This window comes from Scyliorhinus torazame, chromosome 10 (genome assembly GCF_047496885.1).
Source record: "Scyliorhinus torazame isolate Kashiwa2021f chromosome 10, sScyTor2.1, whole genome shotgun sequence".
In the NCBI taxonomy this organism is placed as follows: domain Eukaryota; kingdom Metazoa; phylum Chordata; class Chondrichthyes; order Carcharhiniformes; family Scyliorhinidae; genus Scyliorhinus; species Scyliorhinus torazame.
In genome coordinates this window covers 8,567,900-8,589,780 of record NC_092716.1, presented here as the reverse complement: position 1 = coordinate 8,589,780, position 21,881 = coordinate 8,567,900, and the positions used below count along the sequence as shown (strand labels likewise).

Here is a 21,881-nt window from a genome sequence, read left to right as displayed (position 1 = left end):
CTAGGAGAGGTAAAGTCAAACATGTGGATGAAAAGAACAATGAAGAAGACGGATTGAAGAAAAACATAGGAGGCCATTCGGCTCCTCGAACCTGCTCCACCATTCATTATCATGGCTGATCATCAAAAGTTCAATACCCTGATCCCGCCATCCCCCATATCCCTTGAGCCCCAAGAGCTATATCTAATTCCTTCTTAAAATTACACAATGCTTGCACCTCAATTGCTTTGTGTGGTAAAGAATTCCACAGATTCACCACTCTCTGGGTGAAGAGTGCTAAAAGGTTTACCCCTTATCCACAAAATATGACCTCTAGTTCTGGACTTCACCACTATCGAGAACATTCTTTCTGAATCTACCCGGTCTCATCCTGTTAGAATTTCTTTTGTAAAAAGCTTAATCTGCTTTCGGCACGAGAGGACTCAATGCCTCTGGCTCCCGGTGATGCCATCTGATGACTACCTTCTGAAAAAAAAAATCAAAATAAGTAAAATGGCAAACGTCTCTTGCAACACATTTGTGTTAGAGGCTGCCAAGAGGGAGAACTCTTCATAAAAATCTTTATTTATAATGTTTATTAGTATCACAAGTAGGCTTACATTAACACTGCAATGAGGTTACTGTGAAAAGCCCCTAGTCTCCACACTCCGGCGCCTGTTCAGGTACACTGAGGGAGAATTCAGAATGTCCAATTCACCTAACAGCGCATCTTTCGGGACTTGTGGGATGAAACCGGAGGAAACCCACGCAGACACGGGGAGAACGTGCAGACTCCGCAAAGACAGTGACCCAAGCCGAGAATCAAACCTGGCACCCTGGAGCTGTGAAGCAGCATTGCTAACTGCGGTGCCACAATAAGTGAAGTAATGACCCATCACACTAACAGCAGTTTCTGACTGCTTACTGTGGTACACTTCTGCAAGAGCAGTTTGCACTCTGATACCAAATCCCAAGTTCTCATTCTTCCTGCATGGGTCTGGACAATGAACACTGGCTGCCGACTCAACAATGGAGAGAGTGGCAGCAGACACTGGTCCTCTCCTTAACCACCTAACAAGCAAGGAATCAGTGCCCATGGAACCCATAACGAAGCTGAGGTCAGGACCCTAAAACCAGCATGTCTCAGGGCCTGCATCCCTTATCCTGGCAGTCAGTATTATCCAGAAGAAAGTCTATCCAAACTACTACAACAAATCTAAAGCTGATAAAAGTGCAGATGACGGAGTCTGGATTCACATTTATTGAAGCTGGCACGTGGAGACACACATTTTTGTCTTTGTCAGCACTAGAGAAAAAGCAAGATTCCACATGAATGTATCAGGTTAAAGCCGTACACGTGAACTAAATCAAAACGCTCCTGTATTACAATTTCAGTCCAACACAGTACAAAAATTAACCTAATGCGGTTGAGAGAACTTTATTTATACATATATATATCTCCCCTATCTCTCTCCCTCTGTTAAATATCCGCCTTCATTACAAGGTGAACATAAGCATCCATTTGTTAAATAACTTCTCATTTCAACTTGATTCAAACATGCCAATTTGTTATTTTCTTCCCACAAAATATTTCAAGTGCAAACTTTAAATTAAGCAGCATAAATATTTCATTTCATTCCCAGAAAGGACATGAACAAGATCGAGCCAAATATTTCAGATTACAGTATTGTACTGCATCTCTGACGAACACAGAGAGGGAGAGAGAAACGAAAAGGAGAGAGGAACAGGTTGAGGGAGGCCGGAAGGGAAAGGACAGAAGTAGGACAAAACACACCGACTGGAAAGGGATACGGGGGCAAGATAGAGATTCACAAACATGTCTCGGAAACAGGGGAAGAGAGGAGGGTTGGAGGGGAGGAATTGGGGAGAAGTAAAAATAGAAAAAGAAGAAGACAGAACATGAACAGATATCCGGACTGAAAATGTCACAGGGCAGAAAGGGACACAAACTCAGGTTTGGGATTGGGGGGGGGGGGGGGGGAAAAGAGAGAACATGCATAATGGAAGAAACTGAAAAAGGTGGGTAAGACGGGAAGAATCAGGAGGAGACAAAGTCAGAAAAAAGTCTACCAAGCATTAATTTGGTTTCTCAAGGTTAGTGTAACAATCATTCAGCATCCTCTACACAAGTTATATGGATTAACATTTTGTTCTGTTATCATCAAAGCAGTTTAAAGTTTGCTTGTTTGGTTCCAGCAATTTAATCTTTAAAAAATCCCCAAAATAAAACAGTGGACCTAAATGTGCAGTTTCTCCAAAGCTACACCGACCTTTGATTATAGACATCAGGTAAATTCTCCGGACAAATCTAGAACCTTTCCCCTTTCCTTCCTTGGTGCAAGGATACCGGGAACAGGAGTGGGTTGTTCCTGGTTACCTCCATTAAGTACATATTACAGATAAGAGCTTCAAAAAGAAATTTAAAAAAAAATTATACAAACAGCCTTGCTATTGGAAAATACTCTAAGCTAATTATGCCCAGCTTTCAGTGGTAAATATATTACTGCTTTTAATAATATATATGCAATGTTAAAGGGAAAATGCTGATTAGCCAGACCTCCCATTTCAGCACAAGTTAGGACAGTTTGTACAACAGAAAGTAGAAGTCCACACAATTCCATTCTGTGGTTATCCCCTTGAGAATACAATGCAATAAGGTACTTTACATCGAGTAGTGTTTACACGCAGAGAAATAATGTGCCATTTTCTAACTGCAGCTAGACAATGGATTGAGGTTTTCCTCAGATATATCTTTTAGTGGGAGGGATGGGGAGAGGGGGAATAAACATTTTTTTCCATTTTGATCCATTCTTGTTTCAAGATGGCCTAACTCACCACAGTTCAAGGAAGGCAGGAGCTAGCAGAAAAAATTAAATTAAAAACTTTCCTTTACTGGATAAAATAACTTTTAAATTAAGTTAAAAATTAAAAACGCTATGAAGCGACTGTCCGCTTGTGCTATAGTGCATGTTTGAGTTGAGCGCTTACTATGCCACCTGCACGGTGGTGTGTCAGGCACTTGTATCCAGGTTTCTCCTTCGTCCCTATGTCCTAATATTTCAAAGTGCCCTCTAAACATCCTAAAAGTCTTTAAATTCAAAGACACAATTTGGTCTTCAATGAATTCATGATTTTAAAAGTTGCTTCCATGTCCACCCTCAAGTCCTGATTCAAACTGTTTTCTCTTTTTTAAAAAACGGTTTCACACTGCTCCGCTTCTACACTTGGGCTATTTACAGAACAGCCACAGAGTCTGAAAACCCCCTCTCAGTCATGTCCCCTCCTCTTTCCTGAACCATTCCTCCTCGCGCACACACGCACACGCACGCGCACACACACACACACACACACACACACACACACACACACACACAGTGCCCTGCCACTGATAGTGGTCCCATTTCCTGCACCAACTTGGTCCTTCCGCCCAACAGCCAACTCTGCAAATTACTAATTGACCAACACCACCTGACTGCCTCACTCTCATTGCTCGCCAACTCTGCAAGCAGTCACTGGGTAAAGGGAATAAGAGTGCGTTTGCTATTAACCTCAGTTGCCAATTCTCTGATCTCTTCATCACCCCACCCCTCAGAATTGTGACTTGCCAAGCAACCCAGTCCAATTTCTCATCTAACCGTCCTCCCCTCCACTCCTTCCAAGCGCGCTCTCAAACCCCAGCAAACACACACCTCTTTTCGTAGTGTGCTGAGTGAGATTTTAATCCCCCTTAGCCTTTCTGATAAAACATTTTTTTTTGATGAAGGAGTTGTCAGACACAGGGATTATTTACATTTCTGGAATGCACATTTAACCTGCCACAAGTCATTTTAAAATTTAGTTAATGCCTTCATGTTCCCCCCCCACCCCTAAACAGAAACTGATAGCGGCTGCATTAGACAACGGCTGGCCCTCTCGATTGACACAATTGTCTAATTTGGTCTTTTATCTTTAAATATTATATTATACAGTGTGGCTTGCAGCTTTTAGGCTTCATTCTCTGCTGGAGAAGAGTTGTTTGTTGTGACTACTGAATCGGGTTTTCGAGACATCCTGTCCAGCTCTGCTTGAACATCTGTTAAAACCGGCTTTTGCCCTAGAAATAAAACGGGAAAAGGTCCATTAACATAAAGCAAACATGAGAAACAGCCAAACACTGCACGTTCTGTCATGTTTTTTCCCCTTTCTCAGTTCTTTCTTCTAGTCTGGGTAGAATCATACAACGCAAAAACTGTGCATGCTCGAGTGGTCCGGTTAGTCCCACTGACCTGCTCTTTAACTTAAGAGCCCAGTGATTTTTTCCCCTTTATTATTTATCCATTTCCCTTACTGAAGATCGCTATTGACGCTGCTTCCACCACCCTTTCAGGTACTGCTCATGTGTTACTAGGGAAGACTATCTGAACCAGATATGATCGATTCAAAAAACAACCTATGCCCACCCAGGAGGAGGGGTGCGGGGGAAGCAGAGAGTGTGTGAGAGAAAGAGACATAGAGGCACAATTACAGCATAGATATAGAGATGGAGACACACTGGCTTTAAGTTCCTGCAGGCAGCCACGGGGAAAAAAGACCTGCATTTATACGGCACCTTTCACAACCTCAGAACAGCCCAAAGGGATTCTTCTAGACATGACTCTTTTTACTGGACTCGAGATTTTAATTCTCGCTCTCTCTCCACAAATGCTGCCAGACCCGCTACGTTTATACAGCATTTTGTTGTTATTTCCGATCTCCAACATCTGCAGTATGGAGGATCAACCTGTATTTTGGGTTCAGTACAGACCTGAACCCAAGCTCTTCGTTCAGAAGAGACTATGTGTTCTAACGCTACATCATAAGAGGTCAGCGGATTGCAGGTTAGATTGCTGGGCTCTGCGGAGTTGGTTACTTTGTCCGAGGCTATGAAAGCTGCTGAGTAAATGCAAAACTTAACTTTCTTCTCTTATTTAGTTAGTCACTGGGGAACGCTTCATTAATCGAGTGTGAAAACCACTTGGCAGGTAGAGGTATAAAGTGTCAGAATACTCCTGCCTCTTGGCCACCCTGTGGTTAGTTGCTCAGTGAATGCATCTTGTTAGTTTTAAAACTGCCTGAAGATCTAGTCTCTCCGCTCCAAAGTATTTCAGGAATTTCCAACTAACTCCAAAGGAAACTGGCTGGCTGGTTATGACCAAGTTGATATAAAGAGCTTGGGAACTCTTCAGCACACAGTTCCTGATGGCTGAATTATCTGATTTTTCCCTTTAACATGCAAAAAAAAAAAAAATTCACAAAGTAGGATGTTGGTAACGACATTGCACCCAAGTCCTCTGGACCATATCCCAACAACCGAATGCTTCCAGGCAATCTCTGATCCTAACTGAAGCAAATTTGCAGTTCACACTCAGCAAGGTCTAGTCAGTAACTAATGGGGAAGATGAGTATTTGAACAGTTGTTTTGCACAGGATACAGGGGCAGAGCAATTCCTGATTATAGTGGACAGGGTGATACAGAAAGATTCCAATGAAAATACTTCTTTTCACCGTGGGGGCAAAACAAGTGGTAAGTGAAGACATGATCCAGGTCAGTAAATAATAAGGAATACAGATAATGTGAACGCAGCCAAGCCACTTAACTCTGACAACCTGATTAAGGGTCGTTCCCCACTTAAAAACTCGTTGCTCCTTCTCCCAATGGGCATTTCCACCACCACTACTGACATGGTCAATGTCTCCATTTGCTCTTCCCAAGTTTCTCTCAGAATAGAACATAGAACATAGAACAATACAGCGCAGTACAGGCCCTTCGGCCCACGATGTTGCACCGAAACAAAAGCCATCCAACCTACACTATGCCATTATCATCCATATGTTTATCCAATAAACTTTTAAATGCCCTCAATGTTGGCGAGTTCACCACTGTAGCAGGAAGGGCATTCCACGGCCTCACTACTCTTTGCGTAAAGAACCTACCTCTGACCTCTGTCCTATATCTATTACCCCTCAGTTTAAAGTTATGTCCCCTCGTGCCAGCCATATCCATCCGCGGGAGAAGGCTCTCACTGTCCACCCTATCCAACCCCCTGATCATTTTGTATGCCTCTATTAAGTCTCCTCTTAACCTTCTTCTCTCCAACGAAAACAACCTCAAGTCCATCAGCCTTTCCTCATAAGATTTTCCCTCCATACCAGGCAACATCCTGGTAAATCTCCTCTGCACCCGCTCCAAAGCCTCCACGTCCTTCCTATAACGCGGTGACCAGAACTGTACGCAATACTCCAAATGCGGCCGTACCAGAGTTCTGTACAGCTGCAACATGACCTCCCGACTCCGGAACTCAATCCCTCTACCAATAAAGGCCAACACTCCATAGGCCTTCTTCACAACCCTATCAACCTGGGTGGCAACTTTCAGGGATCTATGTACATGGACACCTAGATCCCTCTGCTCATCCACACTTTCAAGAACTTTACCATTAGCCAAATATTCCGCATTCCTGTTATTCCTTCCAAAGTGAATCACCTCACACTTCTCTACATTAAACTCCATTTGCCACCTCTCGGCCCAGCTCTGCAGCTTATCTATATCCCTCTGTAATCTGCTACATCCTTCCACACTATCGACAACACCACCGACTTTAGTATCGTCTGCAAATTTACTCACCCACCCTTCTGCGCCTTCCTCTAGGTCATTGATAAAAATGACAAACAGCAACGGCCCCAGAACAGATCCTTGTGGTACTCCACTTGCGACTGTACTCCATTCTGAACATTTCCCATCAACCACCACCCTCTGTCTTCTTTCAGCTAGCCAATTTCTGATCCACATCTCTAAATCACCCTCAATCCCCAGCCTCCGTATTTTTTGCAATAGCCTACCGTGGGGAACCTTATCAAACGCTTTGCTGAAATCCATATACACCACATCAACTGCTCTACCCTCGTCTACCTGTTCAGTCACCTTCTCAAAGAACTCAATAAGGTTTGTGAGGCATGACCTACCCTTCACAAAGCCATGCTGACTATCCCTGATCATATTATTCCTATCTAGATGATTATAAATCTTGTCTCTTATAATCCCCTCCAAGACTTTACCCACTACAGACGTGAGGCTCACCGGCCTATAGTTGCCGGGGTTGTCTCTGCTCCCCTTTTTGAACAAAGGGACCACATTTGCTGTCCTCCAGTCCTCTGGCACTATTCCTGTAGCCAATGATGACATAAAAATCAAAGCCAAAGGTCCAGAAATCTCTTCCCTGGCCTCCCATAGAATCCTAGGATAAATCCCATCAGGTCCCGGGGACTTATCTATTTTCAGCCTGTCCAGAATTGCCAACACCTCTTCCCTACGTACCTCAATGCCATCTATTCTATTAGCCTGGGGCTCAGCATTCTCCTCCACAACATTATCTTTTTCCTGAGTGAATACTGACGAAAAATATTCATTTAGTATCTCGCCTATCTCTTCAGACTCCACACACAATTTCCCATCCCTGTCCTTGACTGGTCCTACTCTTTCCCTAGTCATTCGCTTATTCCTGACATACCTATAGAAAGCTTTTGGGTTTTCCTTGATCCTTCCTGCCAAATACTTATCATGTCCCCTCCTTGCTCGTCTTAGCTCTCTCTTTAGATCCTTCCTCGCTACCTTGTAACTATCCATCGCCCCAACCGAAACTTCACACTTCATCTTCACATAGGCCTCCTTCTTCCTCTTAACAAGAGATTCCACTTCCTTGGTAAACCACGGTTCCCTCGCTCGACGCCTTCCTCCCTGTCTGACCGGTACATACTTATCAAGAACACGCAGTAGCTGATCCTTGAACAAGCCCCACTTATCCAGTGTGCCCAACACTTGCAGCCTACTTCTCCACCTTATCCCCCCCAAGTCACGTCTAATGGCATCATAATTGCCCTTCCCCCAGCTATAACTCTTGCCCTGCGGTGTATACTTATCCCTTTCCATCATTAACGTAAACGTCACCGAATTGTGGTCACTGTCCCCAAAGTGCTCTCCTACCTCCAAATCCAACACCTGGCCTGGTTCATTACCCAAAACCAAATCCAACGTGGCCTCGCCTCTTGTTGGCCTGTCAACATATTGTTTCAGGAAACCCTCCTGCACACACTGTACAAAAAACGACCCATCTATTGTACTCGAACTATATCTTTTCCAGTCAATATTTGGAAAGTTAAAATCTCCCATAATAACTACCCTGTTACTTTCGCTCATATCCAGAATCATCTTCGCCATCCTTTCCTCTACATCCCTAGAACTATTAGGAGGCCTATAAAAAACTCCCAACAGGGTGACCTCTCCTTTCCTGTTTCTAACTTCAGCCCATACTACCTCGGCAGAAGAGTCCCCATCTAGCATCCTCTCCGCCACCGTAATACTGCTCTTGACTAGCAGTGCCACACCTCCCCCTCTTTTGCCTCCTTCTCTGAGCTTACTAAAACACCTAAACCCCGGAACCTGCAACATCCATTCCTGTCCCTGCTCTATCATGTCTCCGAAATGGCCACAACATCGAAGTCCCAGGTACCAACCCACGCTGCCAGTTCCCCTACCTTGTTTCGTATACTATCCACAGATGTAAATCACTAAATTTCATTTTACGATTCTCCTATGTTAAAAGTTGGGGTAACTTAGGGAGGTACGGCAGTGCAGTGGTTAGCACAGCTGCCTCACGGCGCTGAGGACCCAGGTTCAATCCTGGCCCAGGGTCACTGTCCGTGTGGAGTTTGCACATTCTCCCTATGTCTGCGTGGGTCTCACCCCCACAACCCAAAGATGTGCAGGGTAAGTGGATTGGCCACGCTAAATTGTTCCATTAATTGGAAAAAAAAATTAAATTAAAAAAAAAGTTGGGGTAACTTTACCCGTCCCGATCATTAACTATATGAATTGTATTTAATTGCATGCCAGCATTAGCTGGAAGTTCCCATATGCCCTTACAAAAAGGAACAGGCTGAAACCGTGTGTCGTAGTGTGAGAAAGTTTGTAATGCTGTCATTGCAAATAATTTTTTACAAAAGGGTGTACAGATTGGCTCCAGTTCTATCCTTCATCACCTGGTTTTCTGGATTATAACATCCATCTCCGTTCTGTGTTGAACGCCCAGGAACACTTTCACAGTGCTGAAGCTAGTGATCATTACCCGTATGGTTTGATGAGACAGCTGGGGGACCTTAATGATTACTCAGGCGCCCACACAGCATCCTTACATGCATGCACAACACCACCACCGCTAGTAAAGTGCATCAGGACCAGAAAAGAGCAATGGCAACATGAGGAAAAAATACTTTCTTTCGCAGCAAGTAGTTAGGATCTGGAATGCACTGCCCGAGGGTGTGGTGGAGACGGATTCAAAAGAGAACAGAATAATTATCTGAAGAGAAAAGATTAGCAGAGTTACGGGGAAATAGCAGGGGTGTGGGACTAGGTGAGTTGCTGTTGGAGAGAGCCAGCATGGACAAAATGGGCTGAACGGCTCCTATCTATGCCATAAACATTCTATGATGATCCTTTCTATAAACTGGGGACATAGTACCTAATCGTCACTGCTCTGAAAGTGAAGAGTTAATTCATCACAAACCAAGAATCAAATGAGGCATCTTTCTGGCCTCCAAGGCCATCAAGATACCCTGAATTCACTGCTTAAAACTCCCCAAATTTAGAATTATTGATGAATGCTTTCCATGAAAATCTCCTTCACCAGCACGCCCACACGATGCTTTATTTAAATCTCAGTGACAACAACTGAATGAGCCACTTGCAGCTCATGTGGACATGACTGGTGGCAAGGTCTTACCTGACTTCTTAGCTGCATTTGGTACACCTCCAGCTCCAGGACTCCCAGGAGAACCTGTCTTTTTACTCAATAAACTGTTGAAGAAGTTTGCCAGCACTCCTTCATTTGCAGCAGCAGGACCTGAAATCAGAAAGGACAGAATAATTCAGCCCTGATGCTATGAAGAGAATTTGGACCTCACATACACGGGTGGGCAAGGGGCATTCTCGCTAGATTTCTACAACCATCTCCCTATTTACTAGATGGCAGTGGGAAAGGCGGTAATAAGACTTGAGGAAGTTTAATACACCAGTAAGCAGCTCAAACCAGCCAAAAGCAAATCATATGCTGTATTATGAGCATGTTACGAGGTCCAAATCCTGGAACTCTGTCCCTATCAGCACTGTGGATGGACAGGTAGCTTACCACTACCTTCTCAAGGGCAATCTGGGACGAGCAATAAATGCTGGTCTTTCCAGTGGCACACTCAGTCCACCAATGAATAAAAAACCATGAGGAACATTAATTGCCCAATTTAGCACATTCATTCTTCAGTGGAAAGAAAATAACCTTTCCTCCTATCAGGATCCAACAATTAATTAATTGTTTAATGGGTTTATGCCTCAGTTCTCTGGTCAGAAAGTCGATTCATGTGCTGATCACTCTGAATTTTTATTGATTCATTCACCGAGAGTGGGCAAGGGCCATACAAACATCGAAGTTTGGAAGAGTAGGCCACTTGGTCCGCCGTTCAATAAGATCATAGCTGATCTCATTTTAACCTCAACTTCACATTCCAGCCTACCCCAGATATTTTGCACCCCCTTGCTGATCAAGGATCGATCCCGCTCTGGCTTCATGATATTCAAAGACTCAGCCTCAACCACCTTTTGAGGAAGACAATTCCAAAGTCCCACAACCCTCAGGGAAAATTATTTTCCTCACCTCCATCTTAAGTGATCCTATTTTTAAACAGTGACCCCTAGTTCTAGATTCTCCCAAAAGAGGAAACATCCCTTCCACATGCACCGTCAAGATCCCTCAGGATCTTACGATGTTTCAGTCAAGTCACCTCTTACTCTTTTAGACACCAGCAGATACAAGCCGAGCTTGTCCAACCTTTCTTCATAAAGCAATCCGATCATTGCAGGTATTAGTCTAGTAAATCTCTGAACTGCTTTGAATGTATTTACATCCTTCCTTAAATAAGGAGACCGATACTGTATACAGTACTCAAGAAGTGATCTCACCCATGTCCTCAATTATAACCTCCCTAATGTTTGTCTTCAATTCCCCTCAAAATAAATGATAACATCTTATCTTTCCTGATTACTTGCTGTACCTGCATGCTAGCCTTTTATAATTCATGTACTAGGGTACCCAGATCCATCTGAATCTCAAAACTCTGCAATCCTTCACCATTAGATAATAAGCTTATTTTTTATTTTACTTGTCAAAATAGACAATTTCAAATTTTCCCACATTATACTCTATTTGCCAGATCGTTGCTCAATCAATTAACCTACGTTTCCTTGTAGCCTCCTTATGTCCTCTTCGCAACATACTTTCCTATTATCTTTTTTTCCAATTTTAGAGAACCCAATTCTTTGTTTACCAATTAAAGGGCAATTTAGCACAGCCAATCCACCCACCCTGCACATCTTTGGGCTGTTGGGGTGAGACCCACGCAGATATGGTTTCCTATGTATCATAAGCAAATTAAACAAAACGTTGAGGCCCCAACACTAATTCCAGTGGCACATTACCCGTTACATTCCACAAACCACAAAAAGACCCATTTATGGCTATCCTCTATTTCCTGTTAGCTAGCAATCTTCTACCCATACCAATATATTCCTCCCTACATACACCATGAGCTTTTATTTTCCGCAGTAGTTATTGATGTGACACCTTAACCAAATGCCTTCTGGAAATCTAGGTACAGTACATCCACTGATTCCCCTTTATCCCTGCACAAGTGACTCCTTCAAAGAACTCCAATAAATTATGATTTCCCTTTCACAAAACCATGTTGACTCTGCCTGGTTGTTTGCATTATTCTAAGTTTCCTGCCACAACATCTTTAATAATAGCTTCCAACATTTTCCCTCGGATAGATGTCAAGCAAACTGACCTGCAGTTTCCTGCATTCAGTCTCCCTCCCTTTTTGAATGAAGGAGATACATTTGCTAGTTTCCAATCTCATGAGACCTTCCCTGAACCCAGGGAATTTGGGGAAATGGTGATGGTGAACGTGATGGCGAACTCCCTTCTTCAATAAAACTGAATGATTTGTGAAGCTATTTCAAAGGGCAGTTAAGAGTCAACCACATTACTGTGAGATTTGCAAATTTAAGTTTGCTCTTTCACTAGAGTGGCTGTGTTCCCCTGTCCTCTTCCATGCTGTCTAAGCTCTGGTTTTTGGTGGGCTTTTCTGGAGGGCAAGCAGGCAGAGAATGGGAGGACAGAGATCATCTCATGCTTGTTGAACCTCGCAAAGTGGTTGAGAAAAATAGCATGATCTTTCAAATGCTGATGGAGCTGCTGACCACTTCCAACATGTAATAGGATATGAAGGAATTGTGGTTTTTATACAGCACGATTGTGTCCTGAACTAAAACAGAAATCGCACAGCTCTACAAAGCCTGAACCTGATCTCATTGGCCAGCCTGCAACAAGTTTTCCCTGTTCAAGGGATCTTCCTTCGCAAGCATCGTTTACAAACATCATACAGATTTTCCATTGATGCCATAAATTAGCAAACAAGGAATGAATTTGACAGAAATGCAATCACCAAAACAAGTTAACTGCGTGCGGTGAGAGCTGGAGCTTCCAGTCTCCTTCACTTTATTCTCAGTCACAGAGAAACAGTAATGCACAAAGCAGCTGTCATGTACACAGTTCAGTTTCACTTTTCAGTTCCTGCCAGCAAGTAGACTGAAACATAAGCAAACTGACTAAAGAATGCCCACAATGACCAGCCCTGGAATGCCAAAGAATCCACAAGAGAATTTACAGTCCACAAACAGGCCATTTGGCCCAAATGCTCTATGCTAATGTTTATGTACACAAACCTTACTTCACCTCATATGTTTATCCAGCTTACCTTTTAATTTATCAATGCTATTTGACTCAAACATAGAAAACAGGAGGAGGACATTTGACCCTTCGAACCTGCTCCACCATTCACTACGATCAATCATCTCTGCACCCCCTCACAGCTCACCCTCCCATCCAGCTTTCTGAAAATTTGGAGATATTACATTTAGTTGCCTCATCTAAATAATTAATATACATTGTGCACTTATCCCTGCAGCACCCCACTTGTCACTGCCTGCCACTTGGAAAAGGACCTATTTATTCCTAGTCTTCATTTCCTGTCTGAACCAGTTTTCTATCCATCTCAATACACTACCAATTGTACACGTTAACCTCTTACATGGAACTGTGTCAAAAGCCTTCTGAAAGTCCAAATAAGTCACATCCACTGGCTCCTCCTCATCAACTCTACTTGTTACATCCTCAAAGAATTCCGGTAAATCTGTCAAGCACGATTTCCCTTTCGTGATTTCCCATGCTGATTCTGTCCCATCCTGCCATTGTTTTCCAAGCGCTCTTCTACTAAATCTTTCACCCGAGGAAGGAGCAGTGCTCCGAAAGCTAGTGATTTGAAACAAACCTGATGGACTTTAACCTGGTGTCGTCAGACTTCTTACTAAATCTTTTATCATGGACTCTAGCACTTTGCCCACTAGCGATGTACGGCTGACTGGGTTTTAATTCCCTGTTTTCTCTCTCCTTCCCTTTTTATATAGTGGGGTACATTACTGACCCTCCAATCTGTAGGAACTGTTCCAGAGTCTATAGAATCTTGGAAGATGACCACCAATGCATCCACTATTTCTTCAGTACTCTGGGATGTAAATTATCAGGCCGTGGGAATTTATTGGCCTTTAATCCCATCAATTTCCCCCAACATCAATTAATTACGGATTTCCTTCAATTTCTCCCTCTCACTGAACCATGGGTGGAATGCTCCACCCCGCCGTGCCACATTTCTGCCTCTCCACGCCAGCGGGATGCTCCATTACGCCGGCTGACCAATGGGGTTTTGCATTGTAGGGCAGTCCCACGCCGTCGGAGCACCCCGCCCCATGTTCCACAACATTGCTGGTATGTTATTTATGTCTTCCTTTGTGAAGGCAGAACCAAAGTACGTATTTAGTTGCTCAGCCATTTCTTTGTTCCCACTATAAATTTCCCGATTTCGGACCTACATTTGCCTTCACCAATCCTTTTCTTTTCACATACCTATGGAAACTTTCAGTTAATTTTTATGTTCCCCACAAACTTACTCTCGAACTCTATTTTCCCTTTCCAAATCGATCCCTTTGCTCTGTTTTGCTGAATTCGAATTTGCTCCCAATCCTCAAGTCTGCTGATTTTTTCTGGCCAATTTTTATGACTCTTCCTTGGATCGAATATTATCTCTAATTTCCTTTGTAGGTCATGTTATTTTTTTAATTATAATTTTCTTAAAAAATTTAGAGTACCCAATTCATTTCCCCCCTCAAATTTATGGGCCAATTTTAGCGTGACCAATCCACCTACCCTGCACATGTTTGGGTTGTGGAGGCGAAATCCATGCAAACACAGGGAAGAAGGTGCAAACTCCACATGGACAGTAACCCAGAGCTGGGATTGAACCTGGGACCTCAGTGCCGTGAGGAAGCAGGGCTAACCCATTGCGCCACCGTGCTGTTCTTCTGATATCCATCCTCACCACTGCATTAATTTCCTCTTTAACCAGCAATACATCGCCACTGCCTTTTCCTTTTGTCTGTCTTCCTAAATACTGAATGTTCAGTTCCCATTCCTGGTCACCCTGCAGCCATGTCTCTGTATTCCCCACTCTATTACACCCATTTACATATATTTGTGCAATTACTTCACCCACTTTATGGCAAATGCTCTGCACATTAAGACACAATGCCTTAGGGCACGTCTTTTTAACATTAATTGTCCCGTTCCCATTATTTTTCAATGTGACCTGGTATGATTATGAGCCTTGACTTCTCTGCCTGTCATTTTTCATATTCCCCTTTGGCCTTTCGTTCTTGTCTTTGATTGCCCCTCCTCTGACTCCTTGTAGAGGCTCCTCCACACCCCACCGCCATTGTAGTTTAAACCCTCACCAACCACTCGAGCAAATAATCCCCCACTCCATGAGGTGTAAAATCACATTTTCGTCACCCTGGGTAAAGAAGTCTCTCCTGATTTCTCTTTTGGATTTATTAGTTGCTGTCGTTTATTTTTGGCTCTCAGTTTTGGATCCTCCTAAAGTGTAAACACTTCACTACAAATACACTAGCAGCACCTGCATTATTTATAAACCTCCTGTCAGTTTACCCCTCAGTCGTCTCTTTTCTGGAGAAACGAGGCCCAGTCTATCCAGGTCTCCCAGTATCAGCCTGGTTCAGTTATTTTCACCATCTCCAGTTCTACATCCTTTTTGTAATTATGAAGGTCTCAACTACGCACAGTGTTCACACATTGTGATTGGTCAACAGGTTCCAGGAATGGCTGTCCAGCATTATTCAGGGTCATTTACATTTGGGACAATGGTGTAAGGAGCAAACACTAACCTCACCTTTCCTTCATTTAAAAGAAATAAATTTAGAGTACCCAATTCATTTTTTCCAATTAAGGGGCAATTTAGCATGGCCAATCCACCTACCCTGCACATCTTTGGGTTGCGGGGGTCAAACCCACGCAAACACGGAGAGAATATGCAAATTCCACACGGACAGTGGCCCAGAGCCGGTATCGAACTTGGGACCTCGGCGCCGTGAGGCAGCAGTGCTAACCACTGCGCCACTGTGCTGTCCCTCACCTTTCCTTCATGGGAGAAAAAGCAGAATATGCAGGAACAGCTTTTGATCAGATAGGTGACCCTGTTCTTAACAAACTCTCACTATCAAAGCTCAACTGGTCAGTATCTCCCTCAGCACACCCTCGGAACTCGAGCAAGCAAAGACTCGAGCATTGAAAATAAGGCTTGAATTTTTGCAGCACACTGCACGACCTCAGCACACCGTCAAGCGATTTACAGCAATGAAGTACTTTTTGAAATGTAGGCACTGCTGTACCATAGGAAACACAGCAGTCAATTTGGGCACAGCAAGATCCCACACTGTGGATGTGGATTCTTCACCTGTGCTTTCGTACAGACAAAGCGAGGACAATGATGGATATGGGGAGGGGAGGGAGTTGTGGTGAAATATTCTCCATTCACCGTCTGCAAGTGCAATGTACACAGCCCATCAGCAATACATAAAAATAATGGGGTTCAATGTATAGTAATCAGAAAGTGGATACAAACCACTGACAAGGCCAATATTAAATCGCCTTTATATTTAGGGAGTTGGAATGCAAAGAGGTGGAAATTACGCAATAGCTATGTACTGCTCTGGTTAGGTTCCATTTAGAGTACTGGGTTTAGTCTGTGTACCACACCTCAAATGATAAATTAGCTTTGGAGGGAATGCAACACCAATAACAGGCTAAAATGGCTGAATTAGCAAAACAGGTTGCAAAGGCTGTATTCTCCTGTATATAGAAGATTAAATGGCTAATTGAGGTGCTTAAGATGATTAAAGGATTTGATAGAGTAGGTCAGGAGGAACTATTGCTCTGATACGCGAGTCCAGGACAAGGACACAACCTTAACATTAGAGACGGCCACTACATTAGAGACGGCCACTTGGGGGTGATGTCAGGAAAGACCACTTCACACAAAGGATCGTGAAAATCTCTCCACCCAGAAAAAAGCCATCAAGGCTGGGAGTTCATTTGAACATTTCACAAATGAAATTGATAGATTGTTGTTCAGCAGGGAAAATAAGCAACAGATTAATCAAGATCGAATTGAATGGCTCGAGGGCTGATTGGCCTCCTTCTGTTCTGTGTTGTCTCTAACCGGACATTAATAGAAGATGCAAAGCTTGAACAGATTTGCTCCATTTCCAATCAGCCTCCTGCTAAAGGTGCAGGTTCCTGCACTTCACAGGAGTCTGAAACACAAACCCAGATCACCGAATAATTTCCTCCTCTGAAGGGGCACAGTAACTCATTGTCTGGGATCAAAGATGGGCTGCAGTCTCTTGCTTGAGGTACCAGAGGGAAATCAACACAAATGGAACTGTAACCCAGTGCCCTCAGGAGTACAACAAGCTGCATTTATATAGCGTTTTTGGCATAGGTCAGCAGCGAGGGTTCGGCTAGACAGGAGGAAAGAGGGGTCGGGGGGAGGAAAGGGAGTCAGTCAGAGGAGGGGGAACGAGAGGGGCAAAGTGGGGGCTGGGCAAGGGGGACAGTGGCGAGTCTATGCAGTCTGCAGGTTCTCCCCGTATCTGCAGTGTTGATGTAAGCCTACTTGTGACTCCACCTATTTCCCTCACTGCCATCCTCTTACGGAGCTGGTGTGCCAGCATCCGGCTCGCCTTCTCCCCATATTCATATATCGCCCCCTGTGCCTTCCTCCACTGTGCCTCTGCCTTCCCTGTGGTCAGCAGGTCAAACTCCGCCTGGGGACTTCGTCTCTCCCCGAGTAGTCCCTCATCCGGAGCCTCTGCATAGCTCCTGTCCACCCTTAAAATCTCCCCCACTAACCTCTCCCTTTCCCTGCCCTCGCTCTTCACCCCGTGAGCCCTGATGGAGATTAACTCTCCCCTGACCACCGCCTTCAGCGTCTCCCATACTACTCCCACCTGCACCTCCCCGTTGTCGTTAGCCTCCAGATACCTTTCCATACACCCCCACACCCTCCCGCACACTTCCTCGTCTGCCAGCAGTCCCACATCCAACCTCCACAACGGGCGTTGGTCCCTCTCCTCCCCCAGCTCCAGCTCCACCCAGTGCGGGGCATGGTCTAAAATGGCTATGGCCGAATACTCCGTTCCCTCCACTTTCGGGATCAGTGCCCTGCCCAAAACAAAAAAATCTATCCGGGAGTAGGCCTTATGTACGTGGGAGAAAAAAGAAAATTCTTGGCCAAAGGTCTGGCAAATCTCCAGGGATCTGCTCCCCCCATCTGATCCATAAACCCCCTAAGCACCTTGGCCGCAGCCGGCCTCCTCCCCGTCCTAGATCTGGAACAATCTAATGCTGGGTACAGCACCGTGTTAAAATCCCCACCCATTATCAAGCTCCCTACCTCCAGGTCCGGAATACGCCCCGACATCCGTTTCATGAATCCAGCATCGTCCCAGTTTGGGGCATATACATTTACCAGTACCACCTCAGTCCCCTGCAACCTACCAGTCACCATCACATTTCGGCCTCCCTTGTCCGCTACTATGTTCTTGGGCTCAAATGACACCCGCTTTCCAACCAATATTGCCACCCCTCTATTCTTCGCATCCAGCCCCGAGTGGAACACCTGTCCCACCCATCCCTTCCTTAACCTGACCTGATCTGCCACCTTCAGATGTGTCTCCTGAAGCATGGCCACGTCTGCCTTCAGTCCCTTTAGGTGCGAGAACACTCAGGCCCTCTTAACCAGCCCACTTAGGCCTCTCACATTCCACGTGATCAGCCGGATTGGGGGGTTACCCACCCCCCTCCCCCGCCGACTAGCCATCTCCTATCTTAGGCCAGTCCCGTGCTCGCGCCTCCCACTCCCTCCAGTCCCCCAGGCGGGGAACCCCCGCCCCGGCCACCTCTTCCATTTTCAGTTCCCCCTCGGACAGTGCAGCAGCAACCCTAGAATCCCGCCCCATCTCCCCCCCCCCCCCCCCCCCCCCCCCACCCCCCCCTCCACTAGATCCACATCTAGCACTTTTGCTCCCCCCATATTACTTCCGTAAGTCAGCTGACCTCTGCTGACTCCGGCTTCCCCCGCCTTCCCGTTGATCACCCCCGTGTGGGAGTCTCTCCTACTCCTTACCTTCCTCCACCCCCCCACCCCCCTTTTGGCGTGGGGAAAAAAGCCCGCGCTTTCCTGAACCAGCCCCGCCCCGTGGCGCAGCTCCTGTTGCGGCCATCATCCCAGTTCCCTCATCCCCGAGTCTCACCTCCCTCCAGGACCGACGCCCACATTCCCCATCATCATCATTTTGTCTACAGACAGGAAAAAAGGAAATTTTAGGAATTTTAACCAGAACTCCACCCACAAAATATTCTTTACCCATATTTACAACCCCGTATACAACCACATCCCCTCAGTTCGAGTCCAGTTTTTCCATCTGTATAAAGGTCCAAGCCTCTTCTGAGGTTTCAAAATAATGGTGTCTGTCCTGATAAGTGACCCACAGTCGCGCAGGCTGCAGCATGCCGAACCTGACTCTTTTTCTATGCAGCACCGCCTTGGCCCGGTTGAAGCCAGCTCTCCTCTTTGCCACCTCCGCGCTCCAATCCTGGTATACTCGGATCACCGCGTTCTCCCATCTGCTGCTCCGCACCTTCTTGGCCCATCTCAGCACACTTTCTTTATCCACGAAGCGATGGAACCTTGCCACTATCGCCCTTGGCGGCTCATCTGCCTTGGGTCTCCTCGCCAGGACCCGGTGAGCCCCTTCCAGCTCCAGGGGGGTCGGAGAGGCCTCCGCACCCATCAACGAATGGAGCATTGTGCTCACGTACGCCCCGGCATCAGCTCCCTCCACTCCTTCGGGAAGACCCAGAATCCGGAGGTTCTTCCTCCTCGACCTGTTTTCCAGGACCTCAATTCTCTCGGCCCACCTCCTGTGCACCGCCTTGTGCGCCTCCATTTTTACCGCCAGGCCCTGGATATCGTCCTCGTTGGTGTTCACCTTATCGTTCACCTCACGAAGCTCCACCGCCCGGGTCGTCTGGGTCTCCTTCAGCCCATCGATCGCCAACAGCATCGGTGCCAGCACCTCCTTTTTCAGCACCTCCACACATCTCATGAAGAACTCCTGCTGGTCTGGCCCCCATGCTGCTTGCACTCCGCCATCTTGCCTTCTTCTCCCCGTTTTGTTCTCTGCTCCATGGCCTCTTTCCTCCACCGCTGCTCCCTGCCATAATTTGTGTGTGTGTGTGGGGGGGGGGGGGGGGGGGGGGGGGGAGAGACGACACCTCACTGCTCCTTCCCACACGGGATCAGTCAAAAAAAAACTCCGTTGGGGCTCCTCTGGTGAGCCCGAAAGTCCGTTTTCGCAGGAGCTGCCGAAACGCGCATAACCGGAAGTCTAAGCCTACTTGTGACACTAATAAAGATTATTATTATTAGTGACAGGGGACTAAATCATCAGGTCTCCAGATCATTGGAGACTGGAATTACACCAAACATGGACAACGGGGCCCTGCGGAAGTCCTGACATGCAGATCTCCGTGACAATTTCCCGGAAAGCTTCAATTTCCAGTGGGGCAATTCCCCTGCTCCCTGGGTCCCTCCACGAACGTCTGCAACTCTAAGCTTGACTCAGAGACTTTGGATAGTCTGTGGGACTTAGCTTACCCAGGAAATGTTAGACAGATTAAAACCTAGTTGAACATAAACTGACCCCCCAAATCATGCACCCCGACTACTCGCCCGACTTGACCAGATTACCCAAATATTCCACCTCTACCCAACCCTCCTCAGGGGTGTCCTGCCTTTGTTCGATCCTTCTACACTGAGACAGAGTTTCCTATGGGGTGATGTGCTCCGCATTTCTGGATAAGTCAGTGTCAGACGGTCCCGGAAGAGATGCAGAGCAGTATCAGATCAGGGAATTTATCAGGGAAGTGGCAATTCGACAATCATTGCTGCTGTTTGGAAGATCTGGGCCAGATCGCTATTCTGGATGGAGATGTAAACGGTCCTCTTCTCCAAACCAGTTCTGTTACATTTAAACCTGACATGCGGGGCCCTCTACTGCTCATCTTCCTATCTGCAAGCTCAAGAGTAATTGATTTTAAACTCTACAGTAGCACTCAGAGATAGTGTGATAATTACTGTTGAATTCAGAGTCTCACGAGGCAAGTTCACATTGTCACTAAAACTTGATTATACAAAGGCCCATCTTCCCACTCAAGTCAAATCTGTTTGAAAAGTAGGTGAATTGCACTGTCACACCCGCAAATAACTTAATCACAGCCAAGTGCTCTCTGCATTGCAGCTGGTAATCCGTCCCCCAAGTGCCCTGGAAGGCCTGGCTCTATTCTAACTGAGTTCAATCAGGTCAATAAGCAGCAGTGTGGTGAACCTTTTAATTTTGTTCCCCACAATATTGTTATGGGCCAGGGTTTAGAGAACGCCAAAGTGTATCATGGAGTTCACCGGACGAACAACTTTGAATAGATTGTGGTTATGGGGAGCACACGGGCCTACTATATGAGGTGTGATGCAACAGAAATCTACAGTACTTTTAAATTAAAACAATGTTTATTTATGAAACCAGTTAACACTTTATAAACCCCCAGTAAACATCTTAACAACTATCAACACTGATAAATCCCCCAAAGAATACAGTACTCTCTAAGCAACTCTTAATCTTTCCTTGCAACATCCATAAGACAAAAAGAACTCTTTGTACAGAAAGACATCAGGTTTAACTTAACTACTGAGAACAGTCACCATGTTGAAATCACCAAATGAACATTCTTCAGCTTGCAGAGATTCATAAACATTTTGCCGTGACTGCAGCTTCTCCAAATCTAAACTGAAACTAAACACACCCTGTAGCTGCGAGCCCAAAGTGAAGGTAAAAGCAGACAGCCCAGCTCCACCCACACTCTGACATCACTGATAAACACCCATTCTTAAAGGTGCATCCACTACAGCTATTTTATAAACCCCCATTTCTTAAGGTACTCTCATATGACAATATGATTCAAGGGATTCAGTTTTAGTAACTGAGGAAACTTGCAGCACCCAGAGTCCATGTAACCTGCCACAAAGTCAAGTAGCGTTCGATTCTCTAGCTCGTCAATCCTTTCTAATTGGACATTTATATTTTCCGTTCACAGGGACGAACTCTCCGACAAGTCAGAAGTAGTAAAATCTAAATCATCACCCCAATTCCTTCTTCCAAGCTGAATTCTGCATTCACTCGCTCATCCACCCAGGAATGCCCCCACTGCCCTTAATTTGAGTTTACAGAT

The 21,881-nt window shown here is 45.4% G+C and overlaps 1 protein-coding gene across 2 annotated transcripts in view; it reads right to left on the bottom strand.

The window, feature by feature from the left end:
* Positions 1–1,225: 1,225 nt before the first annotated feature.
* Positions 1,226–21,881, bottom strand: part of dync1li2 (dynein, cytoplasmic 1, light intermediate chain 2) — a 108,634-nt gene continuing 87,978 nt past the window's right edge. For both annotated transcript variants that reach the window (XM_072517807.1, XM_072517806.1), the window contains 2 exons: positions 9,795–9,914; positions 1,226–4,093 (listed from right to left, as the gene is read on the bottom strand). In XM_072517807.1, the coding sequence (XP_072373908.1) occupies positions 3,984–4,093; positions 9,795–9,914 (230 nt within the window). In that variant the 3' untranslated portion in view covers positions 1,226–3,983. The remainder of the gene's footprint in view (positions 4,094–9,794; positions 9,915–21,881) is intronic.